This window comes from Oncorhynchus kisutch, linkage group LG15 (genome assembly GCF_002021735.2).
Source record: "Oncorhynchus kisutch isolate 150728-3 linkage group LG15, Okis_V2, whole genome shotgun sequence".
Classification (NCBI taxonomy): Eukaryota; Metazoa; Chordata; class Actinopteri; order Salmoniformes; family Salmonidae; genus Oncorhynchus; species Oncorhynchus kisutch.
The window spans coordinates 36,333,627-36,358,761 of record NC_034188.2 but is presented as its reverse complement, the minus strand read 5'-3'; the positions used below and the strand labels follow the sequence as shown (position 1 = coordinate 36,358,761).

Below are 25,135 nucleotides of genomic sequence, written 5' to 3'. Positions count from 1 at the left end.
GTCTCATAAAGAACCACTTGAATTTTAGTTAGATTATTCAGTGAGCTATCACATTAAGTTAAGTTGGTCAGATGTTTTCAGGCCTCAAAAGTGGTCTTATGTCAAGTTTAATCCATTAATCCATTCAAAGCTATTCTTTGATTTTGTCTCAAATGCTATGTCTATTGCACTTCAGATATTCATCAAGAAAGCAGAGTGAACTTCAACACACCGCAGCAATACCTCAGTCATCCGTTTGACCGTTCCGCAGAGGAACAGAGCCTTCACAAGCTATACTCATTCCTTGGCTTTTGGCAATGAGTTTCTCGAGCGCGGTCAGAGTGCGCCATCTTCTGACGGGAGCTTGCCATCGCAGGGTACTACTGAGACCGTCAGCCCAATTCACGGTTGACAGATGTCATAGGAAGATCTGCCCAGACGCGAAATCGGAGAACATGCGGCCCCGCGTGGACGACACAGAGACTACGCTGTATTTAGGAAACTGTATTTATGTGTAAATAAAGGTTTATGTTTTAAATAACTGTAATTACACTGGTAATTGTCAAATAGCTGGCGAGATTGCCTCTCCCCTTTTGATGACAATATGACAATAAAATATTGCTGCTTCAGAATCAAGACTTGGCAACACAGTCACCCAGATATGACAAAATTGTGCAACTTCAATATCATTTAACATTTAATCATGTATGACAAATGTTCCTGGTTTTACCCAAATGTATACATAAAATACCTATGTATGTGGATATAGGCCTAATATGCATATTTATGTAACACAATCATATGAATGATCTCTGTTATGTGTGTTTGTATATAAAGTGAGTGAATGTCCACAAAAGTCAGTCAGAAAAGTAGCCTAGGCTTATACAGTGTAGAAGGAAATCGAACTTTAGCTAAAAAGTACATACTTGTCTGTTTGAATCAAATGTATTTATATGGTCAATTCTAAAGCCAGAAGTCAATGTAGGAACACTATGATTATGGTTCGAACATCTGTTGTTTATTTCATGAACCATCATTGCTTACATCCCCCTCTATCAATTTGCCTTATTGTGACATGGAGTAAACCCGGTTGTTGGGATAAATCAATGTAAGCCATGGCCAGACATGAGCTCCTCTATTGCATTAGCTAGGAAACCAGAAAAGACAGCTGTCTCGATAATACAGGAAACATACTGTATATCTGGCTTCGTTGTTGGATTTGCTCCGTCTGCCAAATATCAGATACATGTAGTTAGTTGTATCCAAGGGGCCACTGGAGATACACGTGGCTACAGAGTCATTGTTTGGAATGGTCGGATGTAAGAGAAATATGTAGCTCTAACCAATGCATGAAGAATCATCTTTACTGTCAATTGGATCTTTGTTTCTCATAATGACCATGAAGAAGTCAAGGAAGGACCCCTCTGTCTCATTTAAGTTCCACTCAAGTGAGGTCTGAAAGAGAGAAACTGTCCAATATGACAACCCCTCTCTTCCCACATAGTCTGCACTACTATTACATTGAGTTGGAAGTCGAACTTATTCAAGGACTGTAATTGTCCCGACACCAGACTTATACAGTACATCTTCCAAATAGGCTCTGTAAATGCAAGGGCTACACTCAACTTTTATGCATTACTACGATGCAAAGGGTATATAGCAGTAAAGGGACACATTCATTTGCTTTTGTACACTTGGATCCACATACATTTTTTTTCCAGAGCCCTACCACAAAACCATTGAAAGCTCTTGATCAAAGATCTAAAAGAGTTGTGTCGGTAAAGAAAAATATTATGGGATTTCAGCCAATACAAGTGTACTGAAAAATAATACGCTTGGGAACTTATAGCAGCTTCGAGGCTGCTTTCCTATCGAATACCGACAGGCAACAGTTGCTAATTCTGTTCAACATCAACACAGTTTCTCAGCAATGACAGAAATTAACTGGTTTTCCGTTCATTGAGGTGTACACTCCAGGGGCAGTCAGCGCAAACTGGAGGTTGTGCCAAAACGATTTGTCTTAGCAGCCCCATCAATTTTGTTGGTATGGCCGCTATACAATAGCAGGTGCAGGGTTGCAATTAAATCAACGCAGGGCAATGGACAGAAAAATCTGAACTGTACCCAATGACTCTGACCTGCCCTGTGCAAAGAAGGATAAATTGTTTTATTTTCTTGTAAGAGCCACTGGAATGCATTGCTATTATACGTTGTATTTTGTATCGTTTAGATAAAATATATTTAATGACGTTATCTTCTATCCAATCTGTGAATTGTAATAAAGACAGAATTTCAATTGACTTGGCTTTGTTTGTTCAAAGTTCATCTCTTGTCAATTCAATGCAAATCTGAGTATGCTAATCTCACCTATATGTGGATTAGTTTGCTGTTATGAATGTGCATTCCTTGCATACGTCATCAATGGACCATGGGACTTCAATGTCCCATTTAATGCAGAAGGTTGGATGCAAGAGAGTATGTGTAGTTATTACTATGTGACAATCTTTTGTGATGATTTTGTAGGGTAGGCTATTTAATATTTTCAATTAGCTGCATACAGTCAGTGCACTTCAGAATAACTGAATGTATAGAATACAGCATTTATTTTTAAACATTATCCTCCATACAATATAATGTAACACTACACAAATCCTTTGCGTTACTATGGGGCTCGAACACACCAAAATTTGACCAGGATGGGGACATGCAATATGAATCTGTGGTGGTTTGTGATAATCACGGTGAGGAAAAATAATGGTATTCTAATTAATTGTACCTTATTGAATGAGTGGCAGGTAGCCTAGTGGTTAGAGCGTTGGACTAGTAACCAAAAATGTGCACGATCAAATCCCTGAGCTGACAAGGTAAAAAATCTGTCATTCTGCCCCTGAACAAGGCACTGTTCCTAGGCTGTCATTGAAAATAAGAATTTGTTTTTAACTGACTTGCCTGGCTAAATAAAGGTTAACATAGGCCTAACATTCAGAATAATCAAATCAGTGCTTCAGTTCATCAATTATTTACACTTTACTGTTTCACTCACATCTCTTCTTTCTCTTTGCTTCAGCTCTAGCCAACTTCACAAAGTGCATAAATCATTAATTGATGATACACTACAAAATGTCATCAATCATCAGTAAATGCTGTCCCTGCTTTATAATTTGTTTTTCCCTGTTTTATGGTCACTTGTTAACACTAGTTACACAGCCACAAAATCGTAATTATTGCTCACTTTATGCTTAACCCTAACCTCACATTTTTTTGTTGCCGATTCGGACTTTGTGGCTGGGGAATCCTACTTTGTGGCTGTGTTATTTAGAGTAAACCCTGTCGTACTATAACCAATCAGCATACATTTCCTCTTACAGCTGGACAAATCATCGCCGTCCACGGGGTTCGGATTGGGGGCGGAGACCATTTACTATGATTGACATGTAGCACAAGCAATCCAATTCTTAAAATTCCCGGAAAACGTCAACATTTTCACTTCAACAACCAATAAACAATTGGAGAAGGTGTGGCTACTAATCCAAAGTGCATGCCCCAAAGTCACACGTGATCCTACTGTAGTTCAAGGTGTCACATCGAAGCAGGAGGTACGTAATGACGAACAAATGTCACTTCTTTCAAATATAGCTACTTCGCTTAATTATTCTTTCAGTCTACATTTACCCAGCTTGTTCAGTTGCATGCAATGCTGTCCAGTATATTTTAACTGTATTTATCATAATGAAAAAGCTCGAGAAACGATGCGTGGTCTTAGCGTGGACTGGCTAACGTTAGTAGCTGACAGAGGCCAGCTATTTAGTAGGCTAATTTAGCTAACGTTAGTAAAATAAAGATAGCTACTGTTATCCAACAAATGAACGTTGACATGTTCTGTCAGTAGCACACAGTTGCTCGTGTGTCCCTTTTGCCACGTTAGTTAGCTAATACATTTTGAAAGTGTTTAAGTCAGCTAACGTTAGCTACTGTAGGCAAGGATACATTGTGGCATCCATCTAATGTCCGCAATTAAGTGGTTAAGTAAAAACCCGCCTCGCGCTAAAGTAAGGAAATTGACAAGTATTGCCTTGGTGTGCGTGCACATGTCAGAACCATTGTGTAACACAAATCACGTAGGTATATTATCAGAAAGAAATGTAGTCGAGATGCAGTAGTCGATGTGTCATGGTGAGAAACTAATGTATAGTGATTCATTTGCCACGGCTATTTAAATCTCGAGCGCAAGTAAATGAATGAATGGATTAATGAAGCATTGTGCCCTAACGTTAATTACCTACCGGTATGTCCTTTTTAGTTTGGTCCTTGTTATCTCTTTGGCTGTGTTAGTGGGTGACAAGACCTACGCACTTCAAATTGGGGTTTATCAAGTGAGGAGCTAGCTACAGGTAGATATTGTATCTGAAATCATTTCCCTTTAAGCCGTACATGAACCTGCTTGTAGGAATGGCCACATGGAAACGGGTATTGCTGGTAGGGATGAAACGCGTAGAAGTCTGACCAGTTTTTCAAACCCACTTCCTCTGATGCATTCAACACCCTCTTGGAAATGTAGCTTTAAAAGTTTGCACATCGAAATAAAGGACCTGGCCTGTGTCATCTTATTGAATGGTTGACACATTTTTTAGCTAGCTATCTGAGAAATGTAAATAGCTGGAATGGAAAATATTTATTTGAAAGGGAAGTTGGACGTTTAATTGTTTACCCATGGTTAAATAATAACTTCTAATTTCTGATGGGTAATATTTATGGTCACACGAGAAGCTGTTACATTTTGTGTACATTGACAAGATGATTGCACCTTTAACCCACTCTCTTGTTGGCCTAGTCTAGAAACTAATGTTGAATGGTACAATAGACTTGCATGCTTTGAAAATATATTTGCTTTTTTTTAGTCTTACGTATTTTCCATTCTCTCTTTGAGACAGTCAAGGCTCATGAGGGTCATTGGGTCCTTATCCTATCTGCTTAAACCCACCGCACACCCACACTTAAATCCCTACAGTATGACTTAGACTGGGCTTTGTATCACAGAGTAGTCTATCCATTATCAGAGGCTGCATGTTGCTTATCCATGAGGGGATAGACTGTGAAAGTGCTGTGCAACATCTTGCGCAAGATGTCTGTCCATGTGGCGTAGCCTAGCTAGAAACAATTAACCATATGACCACAGCAGTAGTAGATGGCACTGTTTTTCCCCAAATACAGACTGAACTGAATGGAATTCATTCAAAAGACTGGCTGGCTGATAATAGTCTTTGATGTGTTGATTGAGCACTGATTGATTATACTGTCCCCTCCCTCTCCTTGTATCTGCTCTGTCCCTGACTTGAATACATGTGACCACTGAGGCATGATGTGAATGGGGGAGTGGTGTCCACTTGGCAGCACACCAAGGCCTCCCAGGTCCCCCATCCAGTGTGGTGGTTTGTTTTGTTTGGCCCCATGACTTCTTCAGCCTGTGGTGAGAAAGTGAAATTTGCCACTCCTCTCACGTTTATCCCTCCATCCGTCCCTCCCACACACCGCCCCTGGCCCACAAGGCACCTCGGCTTGTTCCTAGCCCCCCAGGCGGAAGCCACCCTTCCAGCTCCTATGGCCCACAAAACAGAGAGTGGAATCTGGGCCTAGCTAGTCAACTCCTTTGCCTCACCCATCCCAATAAGACCTGTATCTCACCCCTCACGCTCACACTCAGTAAGTTGATTGTCAAGTTACATGCATGGTGCTTTTTGGTGGTGAGCTCCCCTCTGGTTATCCCCTCTTTGTTGGCAGCCAGACTTGTTGCAGGGAAAACACCCTAGTCACAGTGTACAAACAGATGCATGGCAGAATCCTTTATTGAAGAACACACTAGCACTGTCACCGGTCTTGGAGCTGTTCTATGAAGTTTTAGATTTATTTCTCCTCCGGCACTGGCATGGCAAACCCATGTGGTCACTGAAGTTTGTCTCATGTATGTGTATTGTCAATGTGCTCAATATATATTAGCCTAGATATAGCCTACCTATATATATTAATACATAGCCTTTTTGGGGAGGTTGTGTTTGCAGCTCCTCAGGACATTCCCTCGGGGACCTGGCTCCAGAGTTGACATATCCCTTGGTGGTAGTGCCCTGGTTACCATTCCTGACAGATAGGAGTTGGGGGGGGGGGGGGTATATCTCCACCCCTACCTTATAGGCTACTCCAGTGACCACAGTCCCTTAGGAAGACCCTGTGATCTGTAGAACAAGCTCAATATAGGCTTATGGATCAAGGTTTCCGTTAGGAAAATGTGGTGCCGGACACTTGGACTGGCAGTTGGAGACATTTGAGAAATGTACCGGACCCATATGCATTGGTTGCGTAACCTGATTAGAGCGTACACCACAATTCACAGAATGGCAGAAATCACATTTCGATTATGCTTATGTCTTACAGAATATGCAACTCAAGGATGCAACGGCGTGTGTCCTTACTGAATTCCTATGCAAACTAGGTGTAAATAATGGCTACTTCTCAAATTTTAAACTGTCAATACGAGTAAAACAAGGTTGTCCACTATCGGCATATCTATTTATTATGGCTATCAAAATGTTGGCTGTTAAAATCAGATTCAACAATAATATTAAGGGATTAGAAATCCAGGGCTCAAAAACAAAGGTGTCATTGTACGCTGATGATTAATGCTTTTTTTAAAATCCACAACTTGGATCCCTCCACAGCCTCATAGAGGATCTAGATAATTTTTCAAACCTCTCTAGATTAAAACAAATGATAAGTGTACTCCTGTATTACGTATTGGATCACAAAAAATACTACTTTTATATTTACTGTGTAGTTTACCTATAAAATGGTCTGATGTGGATATACTTGGTATACACATCCCGATGGGGGGGGGAATAACAAAATGAAAAATAAAAAACATTCCCCTGATTAACTCTAGTCGTATCCCAGTTTACCTATTTGCTTATGGTCTTGCCTACACCTAGCGAACAGTTATATTTATATAAATATATATATATTTATAGCCTGACAATGTTTAAAAGGGCCTATTTTTATAATGAATATGAATTCGGTGGGCAGAGACGCTCTTACTATGTTCGAGAATGGCCTTTTTCCCTTTATTCAGATTACAATATCTCACTTTCAGTTATTTGAAAAGGAAATAATCTCCCAAATATTGTTATTTTTTAAAACAAGCCATAGAAAGTTGGCTGCAATTTCAATTTAATCCACCAGAAAAGACATAACAAATAATACAACAAATATTGTTGTTAAACTCAAATATTTAAACTCCTTTGATTAAAAAAAAAAAAAAATTTAACAAACGTTTAATAAAGGTATCTTCATAAGTGATATCAAAATAGGACTGGTGTAGTTATGTCACACGTACATTACTGCAAAAATGGAAGTGGAAGGGGGAAAAGTAAGTAACTTGTCTGTCTGCCTTGCATTAAAGACCATAATTGGTTAAAGAAAATTGTGATAAATATAAGTATACCAGTTTCATTTAATCACCAAAAAATGCACAGCTGTGCCATATAGATTGCAAAATAGTTGGGAAGAGATTTTTGATCTACTGATTCCATGGGACATGGTTTAACTGATATGCAAAACGACACCGGATTCAAAACTTTTTTTATTTAAAAATTATTATCCAAAATTCTTGCAACTAATAAAATGTTACTTATATGGGGGATACAACCTTCCCAGCTCTGCAGATTTTGCAGTGAAGAGACGGAATCATTAGATCCTTTGTTTTGGTACTTTAGCTTTAGCTTGTTTTTGGTCACAGGTCCAGGAATGGCTGAAGAATTGCAATATTTACCTGGAGCTAACTCTGCAGATAGCACTACTGGGTGATTTGAAAAGTCATAGTCAATCGATCAATAATATAATACTTTTAGCAAAAAAATATATTTTCAATTTACAATCTGTAGAAACAATGAGAATAGAAAGGTTCAGTACTTTTGTGAAGCATCACAGCACAGTTGAAAAATATGGCAAGTAGAAATCCAAAATGGATGGTGTTAAGAGATAGATGGGAGGGGTTGAATGGAGCTGAAGGTTTGGACTAATAATAACAAGATAACTAATGTAAAACATACTGTGTCCGTAAAACCTAATATAGGTTCTGAACTTTTGTGAAAGCACAGTTTTGAAAGATATGGCAAATAAAAATCAAACTGGATGGACATCAGAAATTGATGGGAGAGGTTGAGGGTAAAGGAAGGACAGGAGTAAAAATTGACAAAATATAATTATTTTAAAATAGACTGTATCCATAAAATGTAGATAGTATGTATAAGCTGGAAGTAGAGGCCTAAGCGTTGTTGTTCACTAGTTTACTCCAGTTAGGGGAAGAGTGGTAGGGTTAGAAAGTAATAAAGGAAAATATATATACTTAAAAATATAAAGAAATTAAGGTGTGTATGTATTTTATTTGCAAAAAAAGATGGGGGAATGGAAGTGATGCAGATAATTACATTGATGGAAGCTACAATCGATCTATAGTTATATAGTTGCTCTTTTTAATAGTGGCCATCAGAACTGTTTTTAACATGCAATTGGGTTTTAGAATTGTTGTGCAATGGTGGGGCTTATGTTTAATTCCAGCAGCATCAAATTTGATTTTTGAGGAACTGTAGCAGCATCTCTCTCAACGATTTCCCCTCAAATATGCTCTGTATGCTATGCGTGTGTGACAAACATAAACTAATACACAGTTCCACAAAATTTGAAGGTATTTTTTTTTAAGGGGTGGGGCAGTCCCACTCCTTTTTTTTTTTGTGCTTTTATCAAAGATATAGGAAAGTGTTGGCAAGACGGGGAAGATATGGGAAAGGTGAGTCAAAGGGCAGTGGAAATGCCAAGTGGAAAGTAGAGTATTATGGTAATCTTCGCCTGATAATAGCCACTCTGGTAATTTAGCATGACTGTGCTATGCTATGGGAAGCGTTAGACGGTGTGGCTACGGACGTTAATCTCGCGTGGGGTTGAACTCATTAATGGAACAGTCTGCTATGTGCATGGAATATACAGTAATACGTGTGCAACTGCATGCTTGCATGTAGACACTGGTATTCTCATGACAAAAAGACAGTTGGTAACTTTGGTTCGTTTGTTAATAGACTTTGAGGCCCTCTAAATTATGAATTGATTTTAAATTAATTAGTCATAAAATATGGCCTATATATCAGTTGTCTGTACTGCATATGGTAAGGTGGACCTAATAGTACTCTCACACACCCCCCCTCACGCTGTACCCAGCCCCACTTATTTGGCTAATGGTATCAGAACATGCTGAGGGGTTGAGAATAGGATGGAATTATAACAGACTTCGATCTTATTGGCATTATCTGATTGGAGAAGACAAAGACCCAATCTCAAATCGATACTTGCCCCCTAGGTGTTTCGGAATATTTAAGTGGATTTTATAGGCTTAAGAAATATTGTAATTGTTCCACCTTGCCTTCTCATTAGGGGAGGGTTTACAAGTAGGCCGTCATTGTAAGTAAGAATTTGTTCTTAGCTGACTTGCCTAGTTAAATAAAAAATGATAGTTAGGCGGAAGATTTGCCATATTGCTTAAACACCTACCCATTCTTCTTAATTAGAATTGGGATAGTGTCGAAGGAGCCAACGTCTGTGTGCACACAGCCTGTCCTAAATTGTTTGTATGGTGTTGAGTAAATTGCCTGTGAATAATATGAAAGGTAAATATGTGTCTGTGTTAACTCTGTGTGTGTGTGTGTGTTACATGGGGCGCTAGTGTAATCTCATTGGACCGAATCTCACTAGGGGAAGGGGCTCAGGCTGCATATGCCTCAGGCTCGTCGCTATGGTAATGGGTGTCGGTGAGGCACTGGGTAACGGCATGGCGACCATATGCCTGGCAACAGTCGGAGGGAGTGTTCGTTCTATAGGCATGAAAAGGATAAAACATTTTTGAAAATTAGGAGGGAGCCCAGTTGTAGAACTAATGCTCAATCTTGTTCCAGGAGCTTTTAATCATAGTGCTTTTAAGACCAGCGTTGTGGTTTTGATTCCTGCATGTACCACCTCTACCAGTAGGTTTGTTCTAATAGGATAAGAAGCTGTAATTTACCCTAATGGCCACCTGCTCGGAAATTATCCCTTTTCTCCAGCTCAAATTATATGCTAGGTTGCATTGTCAGTCACCCCCATATTTTTGTTTCTGTTAGATCGTGTCTCTCTTGTAGCCCAGTGACGCCCACCCATCTCTCTCTCTCCCCAGAAGCAGCCGCTTTCTCTTTTTCATATCTTATTCTCCCGCTCCTGTGTCCCTCATCTCATTTAACCCCTTGTTTATGCTTTATTAAATGGCCACCTTCTCTACTCACTGCTGTCATTTGCCTTCTTCCATCACATTCCTTTCTTCACCTCATGTCCTACCCATAGCCTCTATTTTTATTTCTCTTAACCACCGTTTGAAATCAGCCTCTACTCTTAGATGTTTTTGATCTGAAAGGAATGGATGGGTGTAACTAAGTAATAATACTGTGGCTCCGCTGCTCCTCCCTAGCCCTTGGGGTAAGGTGGCTAGGAATCTGTATGCCATATGCAACAACTGAAATGGATAAGGAGGGGATTCAATAGGAATCTAAATGAATGTAGATGCAGACCATAACAGATTCTCACTTGTTAATTAGTAATTAAGCCATTAGTGTGCTTGCGTCAGCGAGACCACTACTGTTATCCGCCATACTTCTTATTAAAACACTTTTGAACAGCTGCCGAGCGAACACATTTTCTTCAAGAAATTGGCCTAGTGTATTAATTGCTCTCTCTTCTCTCCCCTAGACTATGGAGCTGAAGGTGAGGTATGTTCTGCTGCTGGCCGTGGGCCTGTGGTCAACACTGCTACTGACCACGGTGACCGCCCACCAGGAGGAGGAGGACGAGCCTATCATGGAGATGGGGGGCGACATGGATGTGGAAGACGAGATGGAGGAGCTTGACCATGGGGAGGAGCTTCTGGATGGGGAGGTGGAGGCAGACATGCCCCCAGGACCACCACCAGTCCCTAAAGTAAGTCTATCCTAGGCCAGTGTGTGTAAGGTTATGGTTTCAGTGGTTGAAATCTCAGTTTTGGTAGAAGCGTGGCTCTTCTCTTCCCTTCTAGCATGCCCAGATTGTGACAGCCAAGGAGAAAAGGTTAGGCCTACGTGGCTGCTCACTGTTATACACAGATTCAAGCCAACCTACCCATATTCAGTCGTCAAATGTCTTTTGTGAAAGGGCTGTAGAGTGAGTGGGAGGTTTGAGATCATTTCAAGGAATGAATGTGATTCGCACAACGCCACAAATGATAGAGGCTAAGCCTGTGCTGGGACTGCTTAGTGTCCTTCCTTTCTCCACTAGCTCTGAAATGTAGAGATATGACCTATAGTTCAGAAGGGATGAGAAGTTGGTGAATTAGCCCTGATGACTCACACTAAATTCTTCCTGATGCTCTGTTGTTCGCAACATACTTTCGTCTGAGACTGCCATCATTGAAGTCGTCTGTGGTGACGAGGGGCATGGGGGGTGTTGTACGATTTGAGGAATTTTCAAACCACCGCTTTACCCTCGTGTGTTCTGGCCCAATCCATCGTTTTCCGGATAAATCAGACCTTCCCGAATGTGTTCGCATCAGTAAATGTTCGGGAAAGTACTTCGATCCAGACTCACTGTGGAAAAGAAACGAACATCCGTGGGCATAGCGTTTGGCCCGAGCAAGGAGTCTGGGTAGCTAGGCAAGTGGTGAATAGCTCACTAGCCTGACATCCGTAAAAAAACAGAGGTGATGCATTGATTAGCAATGCGACATGATGGTTTGCTCTCTGGCTGACCTATGTACTCCTATTGCTCTTGCATAGGACACAACACACACAACTACAAGTGGCCTGGTTGGCACACTAAACACCTTATGTGGAACCAGGCAGTGGAAGAGCTGACCAGTGATCCACTGACCCCTCTCTGCTCCTCTCTAGGTGACCTACAAAGCTCCCGAGCCCACGGGGGAACACTTTTTTGCTGAGTCCTTTGACATGGGGACCCTTGACAGGTGAGCACTCTGGTTTCCCCAGAGTTAAAAAATTAAACTTCGAAATTAAAGCAGGCACAGTTTTAGCATTTATTATATTAATGAAGTCTATATCAGAGAAGATACGATATTCAAACATGCTGCCCTAAAACCAAATAGCCTAGGTAGTATAAACTGTGTCTTGTCTCTTCTTTTCATGTGCCACAATGAGCTGGGTAAGTGCTCACCATAGGCCCAGCTGCTATTTAAACTTTTTGAAAGGATAAACACGAACCCAGCGCCTAGGCTATTCCCCCGGCAGCTTCCCCTATGGTGTCCAGGTGCTACCATGTTTACTTGACTCTCAAGTCATCTCGCTTCTCCTGTTTGTTTCAGCTGGGTCCTGTCAAAGGCCAAGAAGGAGGACATTGATGAGGATATCGCCAAGTATGACGGTAGGTACCAAGACAATTCCTCTCTGTCACATTAGAACATAAAGCATTCTTCCGGGTAGTATTCATTAGGGCACAACTTAGCAAAACAATTTGCAACTATAATTAATGTAAGGTAGTCCTTACATTTCAGTAAATTGTCTTCCGCTTAGTGCCCAATGAATATGACCCTAGGTTCGGCTCCATTCAGACATTTATCTAGTGAGTACTCTCCTTTACTTGCGTGTTCGACCTCCGTCTTGCAGGTAAATGGGAGGTGGAGGACATGAAGGACGGCAAGCTGCCCGGCGACAAGGGCCTGGTCCTCAAGTCCCGTGCCAAACATCATGCCATCTCAGCCCAGCTCCTCAGGCCCTTCATCTTCGACACCAAGCCCCTCATTGTCCAGTATGAGGTCAACTTCCAGCAAGGGATCGACTGCGGCGGCGCCTACGTCAAACTGCTCTCCCAGACACCCGACCTTAACCTGGTAAGAACATGCACACCGTGGCGTTTAAGATGGAAACATCAAGTACTACTGCAGACTTCCTTTGTACATGCTCCCAAAGGTGTTTGTTTTTAGTAGATCATGTTTAGACCCGAGCTGTGTCTTCATCAGTACAAACATATAATTTTCACCCAAATAATCTGCACGTAGACTGCCTCCTTGAGGTTAATGTAGTTATTTTGCCCTTCAGGACGAGTTTGTTGACAAGACTCCCTACACCATCATGTTCGGACCAGACAAGTGCGGCGAGGACTACAAGCTGCACTTCATCTTCCGCCACAAGAACCCCAAGACTGGCGAGTACGAGGAGAAGCACGCCAAGAAGCCCGACTCAGACCTGCGCACCTACTACACCGACAAGAAGACCCACCTTTACACTCTGGGTAAGACATTTCAACATGTTCTACTCACGAGGCCTATATACTCTTTGATGGTCCACTAGTCTACACTGACAAGAAGACTCACCTAGGGAGACAACATGGTGAACAAGACATTTTCACATGTTCTATGAATCAGGTATGCTAATGACATTTCCAGGTGTATTCCTCTAAACATCTCTACCTACCTCTCTCTCCTCTCTCTCTCTCCTGCCTCCTAGTGGTGAACCCAGACAACAGCTTTGAGGTGCTGGTGGACCAGGCGGTGGTGAACAGTGGTAACCTGCTGACAGACATGACCCCCCCCATCAATCCGGCTGCCGAGATCGAGGACCCCGACGACCACAAGCCAGAGGACTGGGATGAGAGACCCAAGATCCAGGACCCTGACGCAGTCAAACCCGAGGACTGGTAAGTGTGCATATTTTAAGTGTAGGTGAAAAAGTGGCTATTTCGCCAGGTTTTCTTACGTGTTGAAGTTACACAGCGTGTGCATGTGCATTTCAAATGTAGCTGTGGAAAGCGTGTGTGTGTCAACATTTTATTTATTTATTTCTCTGATGCCAGGTGTGCTTATGTGTTTTAGTGTGTGTACCCTCTAACTCTCTCCCCTGTCCCATAGGGATGAGGATGCACCGAAACAGATCCCAGATGAGGACGCAGTGAAGCCAGACGGCTGGCTGGATGATGAGTCTGAGTATACCAGCGACCCCGACGCGGTCAAGCCCGAGGACTGGTAACTACGATACCTTTACTCTCTCGTTCCGCTCATCCTTCCCCACATAGCGTCCACCATGGTACTCCATCTCTTCCCTCGCTCTACCCTCGTCTGTCACTCTATTCTTTGCCCCCCCTCCCTTCCATCTCTCTCCTTCTCTCTGCCCTTCGTCTACCACTCTATTACCTCCCCTCTGTATTTTCTGTCCCGTCGTGGTGTACCCTCATCTGGTTTAGCCCACTCAGTTCTTGGAAGCTAATTGCTAGTGTTTGCGGCAAGCTCCTCCTCTTTTCTGTGGAGAGAGCGGGCTTCTTGGTGAGAGGAGCTAATATCACACGGCGTGCTTTGCCTCAGGACAGCCAGGCCTGTTTTTTGGGCTCTGTACAGCTTCCCTTCTGCTCTCACTGTCTTTGATGTCTCACTTCTGTGGTGGAAATTATATTAGAGCCCCCAGAGAAGAGGAATGGGACACAGTGGATAAAGGGGATTTATAGAAAGGGAGGAAAAGGAGATGCTGTTTTTTTTTCACTTATGCCTTCACTTTCTCTCAATTTGATCTTTTTTTTTCTTTTTTGTGGTCTTTTGCTTTCTCACACCTACAGTAACTTGTAACCTTATATCATCATGTTGTACACTGTATGGCTTTGTCTGTATTGTGATCTGTGATGTTTTTCCACAGGGATGAGGATATGGATGGTGAGTGGGAGGCCCCTCAGGTCCCTAACGCCCTCTGTGAAACCGCCCCCGGCTGTGGCGCCTGGCAACGGCCTATGATTGACAACCCCAGCTACAAGGGCAAGTGGAAGGCCCCCATGATCGACAATCCCAACTACCAGGTAACCCTTCACACCTCTCAGCGTGTACCATATACCAAAGCATCAGTCACTTTAGGAAAATGTTTTATCCCAGTGCAGTCTGTAGCCTAAATAACATACACACAATCGTTGCACTTGCTCTTTCCAATTCGGTATTTGTATTGATGAGAGCCTACTATTTGCTCTTTTTCTTATCTTGCATTGGTGACGTTGTGTTGTCTTTCCCAAAAATATCTCATACCTTTTTTTTTTTTTTACTACTGAGTTCTCGTGGCAGAGAAATCCAAATGTATGTACTTACAAATGGCTCCCCAAAAGAACAGTTTATGTATGCAACTCTCACGGTACTGTACACTCAACCCTCAATGTACCTCCCAGGGTGTGTGGAAGCCCAGGAAGATCGCCAACCCAGCCTTCTTCGAGGACCTCCATCCCTTCAGAATGACCCCCTTCAACGCCGTTGGCCTGGAGCTGTGGTCCATGTCCAGCGACATCTTCTTTGATAACTTCTTCATCACCAACGAGAGGCACACGGCCGATCACTGGGCCAATGATGGTTGGGGCCTGAAGAAGGCTGCCGAGGGAGCCGCTGAGGTGGGTGCAATAGTGCACACGCACACAGAGAGACGGGCACACAGACTCCTCACGACTAGTTGATAAAATTCTCATAAATAATTCACATAAAATATACAGACATTTGATAAGGAACGAATATGCAGTGCAATCATCTGACATTTCAAGCAGGTCCATAAGATCTCTCTTCGCTCCATATCACACTTCTATCCTAACCATAGAACGTTCGGCTTCTTATTTGCATATAATTCCTCTTGCATCTAAGATATTCCCTTTGGACAGTTTGTTTTGAAGCACCTAGAACTAAGGGACCTATTCTTGTATCTAGAGACTTCTCCAAAACCTCTTCAGGGAGCAATGTGGATATTTGTAGCGTTGCTGTTTTTACATGATGCAAGCCTCTAGTCTCTGGGGTAAGCAATCAAGTCAGATTGACTAGTGGTGACAAAAATATAAATGCAATAACCAACAATTTCAACGTTTTTATTGAGTTGCAGTTAATATAAGGAAATCAGTCAATTAAAATAGTCATTATGCCCTTATTTAGGGATTTCACATGGATGGGCAGGGGCGCAGCCATGGGTAGGCCTCGGAGGGCATTGGCCCACCCTCTTGGGAGCCAAGCCCAGCCTCTGGGGAGTCAGGCCCAGCCTATCAGAATTTAGTTTTTCCCCACAAAAGGGCTTTATTACAGACAGAAATAATCCTCAGTTTCGTCAGCTGTCCAGGTGGCTGGTCTCAGACAATTCCGCCATTAAAGAAGCTGGATGTGGAGTTCCTGGGCTGGCGTGGTTACACGGAGTCAGCGGTTGTGAGGCCGGTTGGAAGTACTGCCAAATTCTCTAAAATGAAGTCGGAGGCGGCTTATGGTAGAAACATGCACATTCAATTCTCTGGCAACAGCTCTGGTGGACATTCCTGCAGTCAGTATTCCAACTGCATGCTCCCTCAACTTGAGACATCTGTGGTATTGTGTTGTGTGCCAAAACGGCCCATTTTAGACTGGTCTTTTTTCCCCAGTACAAGGTGCACCTGTGTAATGATCATGCTGTTTAATCAGCTTCTTGATAATCTACACCTTTCAGGTGGATAGATTATCTTGTGAAATGCTCACTAACTGTGATGTACACAAATATTCAAAAATGTATTGAACATTTTATAAATTCGCCCAAGTTGATCATAAGACATGAAACGAAGGCATCAGTGATTCATATTTCCTGTGACTTTCTGAAGGGGCAATGAGAATTTCAGCAAGCTGTGTATGTGCGGTGCGCACGTTTAACACTTTGTGTAGCCGTTAGCGATGCTAATGAAAATCCTTCTGGTAGTTGGAAAGGCTTTCCCACAACCTTTTCAATTAAATGTTAACTACAATGTAGCCAATGCTTACCTTACATAATGATATGATTATTTGCATCAATTCAGTGGGTATTGGTGTTAACCATCACATCTGCATTACAAAACAACAACAAAAATGCTATACAAAAGCCTCTTGCTAAGTGCACATTTAAAGGGTATCAACATTTCAAAACATTTTCCCAGACTTCAAAAGTGGTCTCCTGATGTGGTGTAAGCATTGTTGTGGACTTAGAACATCCATTTGAGTTGTTTTTCTATTTGGGGAAAAAACGTTATTTAAAAATAAAAATGTAAAGCGAAAACTTGGAAAAGCAAAATGGAGAAAAACTAATTTAGGAAAATATACACGGAATCAGGCAGAAAATAGAACAGATTTTATCGGGCCCTACATGACATTTGAAATTCAATAAAACAACCATCTTTAAACTACATCTGCGCTAGCCTACTGCTGCGCCTTTTATTTAACTAAGAAAGTCAGTTAAGAACAAATTATTATTTACAATGGCGGCCTACCCCGGCCAAACCTTAACACGGACGACGCTGGTCCAATTGTGCGCTGCACTATGGCACTCCCAATCATGGCCGGTTGTGATACAGCCCAGGATCGAAAAAGGGTCTGTCGTGAAATGTAGTGCCTTAGACCGCTGCGCCACTCGGGAGCCTTTAGGCTACCCTGAATTCGGTATGCTATTTTCCCTACTTCGAATAGCAAGTAGGGAAAATAGAATGATCTGACACCGATCAATGCAAAACACTCAACAGAAAAACTTATTGTAACGGGATCAGTTCTGTCATGGTAAAAATTGGAACTTCTCCTTTGCTGTTACTGTTGGCCAAACCACCGGAGAAAAGCAGAGTGTCTGTTGCTTATGTGCGTTTTTGTCATTCTGATTGGCCGAGAGTCAATAGCAATTTATATTGTTTTTTTAACTATCAGGGTATCGGAATAAAGGTCATTATTTTAATAGTAAAATAATTACAAAATGCCCTGCTGATCGCTCCGTTCCATTTAATCTTATTCATTATAGTCTAAAAGGCCAAACGGATCCTAGATCAGCACTCCTATGCTGAGAAGGATAGCCCTACCCCCGATCCTTACTGTAACCATTAGTAAGGTAACAATTAGAAGGGGATGAGAAAATGTCACTGTGTTAGTGGTGACTTCTCTGCCTGTCTTCTCATGGGGACTCCAGACCAGACACACTCTCCACACCCTTCAGAGGAATGCTGCTGGCAAGCCTGGCTCTGTGTAACATATGGAAAACCCTTCCCTGCCCTGCCCCTAAGTGGAAACAGACATAATGTGGAACTCCAAGGGGAGATGGGCTGAACAGTAAGAGTGAAACAGTCAATGTCACCGTGCTCCAGCTGCTCCTCTGTATAATAAGTTGGCTTTAGTTGAAAAGCTTCTTGAGCTGGTCTAGCATGACTCGCTGGTGGTGAGGCGCATACTTAAACTGCTAGAGTACACTGTTCCATAAAACCGAAGTTACAGCTGAAACTGTGGCACTATTGCGAAGCCGTGGCCCTGCTTCACACACAAACGCACACAAACATACACATATGTCTTCTACTGAGGTCACCCTCTAAGTGGTGGTCTCACTCGTTTTGAGCTGTCATAAGTGTGTGTGTGTGTGTGTGTGTGTGTGTGTGTGTGTGTGTGTATGTGTGTGTGGAGCAGTAGAGTTGTGGTGAGTCCAGGGGGATGATGGTGGCTTGTACCCAGGGATTAACCGACTAGCCGTTCATTTGGCCGCCTCATCAAAATTCTTTCAGCCACGGACCAATGCTGCCTTTTTTTCCTAAAGGTGAATTCCTGGGATGCTTGGCATGTTGGGCTTAAAGGCCCTCTCTCTCTACACAGCTAGGCCGCCCGCCCACTCCCTCACTCTCGCTTTCTCTCAATTTTGAGCACTCTTGCTCATTTTCTGCTCCCCCTCTCTCCCTTGTTCTCTCATTTTTCTGTTCTCTCTGTTGCTGTCTAGTTTCCTCTCGCTCTCTTTTTCTCCCTCACTCTTCCTGGTGGACACGCTCTCTTACTCTCGCTTGACTGCATTTTCTCTTCTCTTCTCTCCCTCTTTCTCTCTTTCTTGCTGTTCTCTTACTCTCACACGTTCTCTTCGTCAGAGCATCACACACACACACACACACGGCCGTACTTGCTATAGTGGCTGCAGAAAGTATTCACACCCCTTGACTTTTTAAGCCTGAAATTAAAATGGATTTAAATGGACTTTTCTTTCTTCACTGGCCTACACACAATACCCCATAATGTTAAAGTGGAAATATGTTTTTTTCTAAATGTTTACAAATTCATTCAAAATTAAAAGCTGAAATGTCTTGTCTTGTATTCAACCCATTTATGGCAAGCCTAACTAAGTTCAGGAGTGAAAATGTGCCTAACGCACATAATAAGTTGCATGGATTCACTCTGTGTGCAATAATAGTTTTGAACATGTTTTGTGAATGACTACTTCATATCTGTATCCCACACATAATTACATGAATCTCAGTGCTAGAGGTGTCACTACAGACGCCCTGGTTCAAATCCAGGCTGTATCACAACCGGCTGTGATTGGGAGTCCCATAGGGCGGCGCACAATTGGCCCAGCGTCATCCGGGTTTGGCCGGTGTAGGCCATCGTTGTAAATAAGACTTTGTTCTTAACTGCCTAGTTAAATAAATAAAATATGTAAGGTCCTTTAGTCAAGCAGTGAATTTCAAACACAGATTTAAACTCAAAGACCAAGGATGTTTTCCAATGCCTCACAAAGAAGGGCACCTATTGGTAATAACATTTTAAATATTTTTTTATTTTTTTATGCAGACATTGAATATCACTTTGAGCATGGTGTAGTTATTAATTACACTTTTGTTGGTGTATCAATACACCCAGTCACTACAAAGATACAGGTTCCTTCCTCAGTCGGTTGCCGGAGAGGAAGGAAACGACTCAGGGATTTCACAATGAGGCCAATGGTGACTTGAAAACAGTTACATAGTTAAATAGTGATAGGAGAAAATTGAGGATGGATCAACATTGTAGTTACTCCACAATATTAACCTAATTGGCAGTGACAAGAAGGAATCCTGTACAAAATACAAATATTCAAACATTCATCGTGTTTGGAACAAGGCATTAAAGTAATACTGCAAACAATGTGGCAAAGCAATTAACTTTATGTCCTGAATACAGTGTTATGTTTAGGGCAACTCCGAATAAAACACATTACTGACTACCACTCTCCATATTTTCGAGCTTAGTGGTGGCTGCATCATGTTATGGATATGCTTGTAACAGTTAATGACTGGGGAGTTTTTCCAGGATAATAAAGAAATAGAATGGAGCTAAGCACAGGCAAAGTCCTGGAGGAAAACCTGGTCTGCTTTCCACCAGACACTGGGAGACTAATTCACCTTTCAGCAGGACAATAACCTTAAACACAAGGCCAATTCTACACTGGAGTTGCTTACCAAGAAGACAGCAAATGTTCCTGAGTGGCAGAGTTACAGTTTTGACTTAAATCTGCTTGAAAGTCTATGGCAAGACCTGAAAATGTCTGTCTAGCAATGATCAACATCCAATTTGACAGAGATTGAAGGATTTTGAAAATACTAATGGGCAAATGTTGCACAATCCAGGTGTGGAAAGCTCTTAGACACTTACCCAGAAGCACTCAGCTGTAGTCGATGTCAAAGCTGCTTCTACAAGGTATTGACTCAGGGGTGTGACTACTTATGTAAATTTGATATTTCATTATCAATCAATTAGCAAAAATGTCTGAACATGTTTTCACATTGTCATTATGGGGCATTGTGTGTAGATGGGTAAAAACAACAACATTTAATCCATGTTGAATTCAGGCTGTAACACGTCAAATAAGTTAAGGGGTATGAATATTTTCTGAAGGCACTGTACATACCACTCGGTGAACCATGGAGTGCGCTGAGAATTCCATTGGTTTCACAGCCTCATTGTTTGCTCTACGGATAATTTGGTTTTACACCGGTAGCACTGCCGGGGCAGTTGGCTGCCACTGTTAATATGGAAATGCTCGTCTCAGATCTGCAATTGCAGTATGCATGGAATTGGGACACACAAACTCGTGTGCATTGTCACTGCTACGAACAGTCTGAGTAGGCAAGACTTTAGTTAGTTAAACCATTAAGTTAAATAGTTAAGTACTAAGGGGCTTGTTTTGTGCTAGTTTCTTTGTTTAATGAAGTGTGTTGGTGCACAAGTGTGTTGGTGCACAAGTGTGTTGTGTTACTGGTACAGAGTAGTTTGTGGGGACTTCTGAGATGCACTGTGAAACGGGAATTCCCCCAGCCCTTATAAGGACTTTCAGGAAGTGCGAGAGATGTGGGAAGAAACCCTCAGGCACTGGTTTTTCATAACACAATTTTTTGGCATATGTGATCTGACCATTTCTCAGGGACCCATAAAACTTTGGTATAACAGCGATGTTACAAACTTGTTACAAATAAATATTTTCAATGGCACCCAATAGTGAAATCCGCAACCTGCTTTTGTGATGCAGTTGATGGTGGTTGGTTGTGGTCGATGGTTCCCAGATCTTGACAGTTGTGTGACCGTGTTCTCCCCTCTCCTCTAGCCCGGTCTGGTGAACCAGATGATGACCGCAGCAGACGAGCGTCCCTGGTTGTGGGTGGTCTACGTGCTTACCGTGGCCGTGCCTCTAGTCCTGATCATCGTCTTCTGCTGCACTGGAAAGGTGAGGGAACACACTGTGACCACAGACCATCAAAGGTTGCTTCTCAATAGTGCCCCCCCCCCCCCCCCCCCCCACACACACACATACATTTGCTTATGGATGTCATCATAGATTATGTTTTTGATCTGTGTTAATGTGTATCTTTTCACTCTCCAAACAGAAGACTGCTGCAGCTGCAGCCGACTACAAGAAGACAGACGAACCCCAGCCAGACGTGAAGGAGGAGGAAGTGGTGGAGAAGGCTGAAGCAGACCAAGTCAAGGAGGAGAAGAGCCAGCCAGGTAAGAACTGTCACCATTCCCACCCCCCCTCTCTTGATGTAGGATCATAAATCTGTTGACAGTGTGTGTGTCATTGACATTTACTTTACAGTGCGTGCTGTCTTGACTCACTCAATGCAAGAGTAACAAGTTAGCCCGTCTCAGTAAATGCTAACTTTGTGTTTGTTGGTTTCCATAGCAGCAGCAGAGAAGAATAGTGATGCAGAAGACAGTCCTGCAGAGGAAGTAAATGAGGAGGAAGAGGAGGAGGAGGATGAGGAGGAGGAGGAAGAAGAGGTCACTGAAGAGGTACGGGGACAGTAAGGCATGACTTGGTGAGCACGATGTGGTTCGTTGTCACTATGAAATCAAAGCTTGCACTGTAACAGCACTTTGACAACTGCTGATGTAAAAAAAAGGCTGTGTTGATGATGTACTTTATTGTTCAGAATAGAGACAATTATGGCTTGTGTGTAACCCAAAGCCCCCTCTCCTTTCTGCTCTCTCCAGAAACAAGAAGATGACCTCAGAAGGTCCCCCAGAAACAGGAAATTGAGAAAGGACTGATGTGGCTTTCACAACCCTGGATCTCTGATTTAAAACCAACAGCCCTGACCCAGGGTCACTCCCTAACCCCACCCACCCTTCCAGTCTCCCCCATCTTTCCCCCCTGGGCCCTCCCTTTCCTCCCCCTCCCGGGGCGATGAAGTGAACCCAACTAGACAACCATCTCTCTTGTCAGGTTCAACAGAAAACAATCATGACCGCCTCACAATATGGATGACGATGATTCCAGTATGGTGGGGATGAAGACTGATGCGTTGTTAGTGTAGAAATGGTTTTTATTATTTAACAGTGAAGAAAGAAAAATTATTTTCCAATACCATTCTGTAACACTAACCTAGGAACCCCTTCTGTCTTATCACTCAAACCTCCACCACCCTTTGCTCCCGCTAGTCAGCCCCCCATCCATCCATCCATCCCGCAGATCTAGACAGTATTTATCAACCGACTTTTCTGGGCAACACTACAGCTTGTAGGTTTTAGCCATTCTGCCTCTCGATGTCTTCTTGCTTGGTCCAGTTTAACAGTCCCATGCGTTTTGTATGTGTCATAGGGGTAGATGGACGTAGCATGAACGTTTCTGTTGAGGGTCGACAAAGGAAAAAAACATGGCATTTGGATGTCTTATTGTCTGGTTATAACACTGCAGTTGTGTTTCTGGGGGGGGAGACAAATTTTCCCATGATGCATGGGTCTCACGTTTCATTCCATGTGGCTTTCACCATGTTTTTTAAAAAGTGTTTTGGTTGTTGTAAGACCCCTCTGAAGTTGTTCTTACTACGGTGAAGCTGGGAGTGGTTGGTGGGATCCATTGCACATGCTCAGTTCCCCGCAGAACCGGGGGGCAGGTAAAGTTTGAAGCAGAGGGAGGGAGAGCCAAGTAAGTGGGTTTCAGTAGGTTAGAATACGTTGCCTTAGACAGTCCTAGAGAGCGAGGTTTTCTGAAATTGTTTTTTTCTGTGAATATACTGTGACCTTTTTTAATACTATGTACATGACTTTTTATTTTATTTTTGATTCCATTAATGTTTTAGTTTTTTCTCTGGTCCTGACAGATAATGTAAGGATGTAGTGTACATGTACAGTAACGTGTACAGGAGAAAAGAGAAGCTGGTTCTTGGAAAGATGACGGTTGGTTGCCGGCAGGCTTCTAGGGGAGATGTCAAGGTTGTCAGACTGGTGGCCAGCTCGTGCAGCCTCCTCCCTCATTGGTCTCCCGACCTAGCTACTGGTAGATGAATATGCACATCCTATGACTGCATTTCCTGAGTCAAAAGCAGCAGCAGCAGCAGAATTTAACACATCTTTCAGAATGTAACTTTTTTTGAGTCTCATGACAGTCTGACTCTTTTACAAGAGTCGTAAAGAGTATTCTCAGGGTGTCAAACAAGCTTCCCGCCTCACTTCTTTCTCATTGCATGATTCATTGATATCTTAAACGTACCCCATGCAACATGAAAAAGGTGCTAAAGAGAAAACATTGAGACTGCTCAATAGCCGGTACCTATCTGTGGACTACAGTCTTTAAGTTCCTTATTTCTTACTTACGTTTTGGTGAACCTGCCCACTCTGTTTTTAGAACTTCCTAAAAAAGCAGGGAAAGCCAAAAACCATTAGAGGTTTTCCCCATGTAAAAATAGTTGTCACTGTTCAAGGTAACAGATGCACATGTAAACATACACACACATACCAGGTAATTAGCTGTTGCTGTCTGTTTGCATGGATCCCATTTAAAGTTTTGTGCTCTCAGATTCCTTGGTGGTGTCAGTCAGTCGTGTTTGGAATGCCACAATTCTTCTGTGTGTCATGGTGTCTCTGAGCGACCAAGGTGAATGGGGGATTGGTTCTCCCGACAAACTAAGCTGCATGTGATTGGGTGATGAGTGTAGTAGGTTGATTCATCTATATCTACTACATTACATGTTGGAGGGTGGGTGGGGGCGAAGATGTAGAACTTGCTATGATGTTACTTACAAAACAGAAATAAAAAGATATTTGACTAAGAGATTGGAGCTGGGCAATGTTTTTCCTGTATTGGTCTCGTGGTTTTGTGTGGCGGGGGGGGGAATTGTCATCCCCCTGAAATTGAGATGGCATGTACAGCTTCCGCCTCGAGGAAATGGAGGTCTTTCTCTAGAATTTCTCAATGTATTTTTTATTATTGTGGAAGATGACCTGTGTCATAGGGTATGTGAGGTAGTTAGTTCCCACTGCACTGTGACCTAACTAGCCATTTCTTTCTCTTATTTTGTACTTTTGTTTGAAGAAAATTAAATGGTCAGAAAATTATCCTTTTTGAAAATGTTAAGGAGATGTGTTTCGTCCTCACTCTTTCTGGCTTCAAAAAATATTTTATTTTTAGGCAACAAGGTTTTAATTGTGCTTTTCCCCTTTTTGGTTCTGCCTAGATACAACTCCTAGACTGAACAGTGCACTGTACTGTGTACCTTACGTACCTCTGACAGCTTTCCTGTGTGTAAACTCAGTCTGATGGGTCACCGAAACGACTAGGTTTAACCTAACTTAATCCTGTACACTAGAGATTGAAGAATTTATACATTTAGGTTCAGATTTAATCTCCCATGGGTAATGAATGTTGATTAGTGGAGGCTTTAAAAAAAATACTGATCACGAATAGCCATTGTGTGAATAGGGACTGCTCCTCTTACCCATGTGTATTGCAAATGCAGTCATCTATGAACAGGGATGCCATTTGTTTTGATGAATAAAAAGGCCTAATAGAAACGGACTGGGAGCGCGCGTCTCATTGCTGCTTGTCACTTGGTAATGTATCTATCA

At 42.4% G+C, this 25,135-nt stretch overlaps 2 protein-coding genes across 9 annotated transcripts in view; both read left to right on the top strand.

Annotated features, from left to right (window-relative positions):
* Positions 1 to 2,100, top strand: part of LOC109905263 (alpha-1,3-mannosyl-glycoprotein 4-beta-N-acetylglucosaminyltransferase B) — a 222,983-nt gene extending 220,883 nt beyond the window's left edge. The window contains exon 15 of the mRNA XM_020502541.2: positions 176 to 2,100. Coding sequence (XP_020358130.1) covers positions 176 to 199 — 24 coding nt within the window. The 3' untranslated portion in view covers positions 200 to 2,100. The remainder of the gene's footprint in view (positions 1 to 175) is intronic.
* Positions 2,101 to 3,484: 1,384 nt separating this feature from the next.
* LOC109905261 (calnexin-like) lies at positions 3,485 to 25,085 on the top strand. Of its 8 annotated transcripts, none has more exons than XM_020502539.2 (14): positions 3,485 to 3,575; positions 10,792 to 11,019; positions 11,964 to 12,037; positions 12,392 to 12,450; positions 12,693 to 12,916; positions 13,125 to 13,317; positions 13,533 to 13,722; positions 13,934 to 14,047; positions 14,709 to 14,865; positions 15,223 to 15,438; positions 21,393 to 21,512; positions 21,673 to 21,793; positions 21,972 to 22,081; positions 22,283 to 24,341. In XM_020502539.2, exons 2-14 carry the CDS (start codon positions 10,795 to 10,797, stop codon positions 22,337 to 22,339), a joined length of 1,860 nt encoding a protein of 619 aa, XP_020358128.1. In that variant the 5' UTR covers positions 3,485 to 3,575; positions 10,792 to 10,794; the 3' UTR covers positions 22,340 to 24,341. The 8 variants fall into 8 exon arrangements, with proteins under 8 accessions (XP_020358128.1, XP_031646073.1, XP_031646075.1 ...); XM_031790213.1 differs by having other exon boundaries at positions 3,537 to 3,575; positions 21,975 to 22,081; XM_031790215.1 differs by having other exon boundaries at positions 3,537 to 3,575; positions 21,972 to 22,107.
* Positions 25,086 to 25,135: the final 50 nt, after the last annotated feature.

Coding starts and splice junctions, on each gene's coding strand:
- LOC109905261 (XM_020502537.2), top strand. Junction 14,048..14,708: donor GCGGTCAAGCCCGAGGACTG/GTAACTACGATA, acceptor GTTTTTCCACAG/GGATGAGGATATGGATGGTG. Junction 15,439..21,392: donor CTGCCGAGGGAGCCGCTGAG/GTGGGTGCAATA, acceptor CCTCTCCTCTAG/CCCGGTCTGGTGAACCAGAT.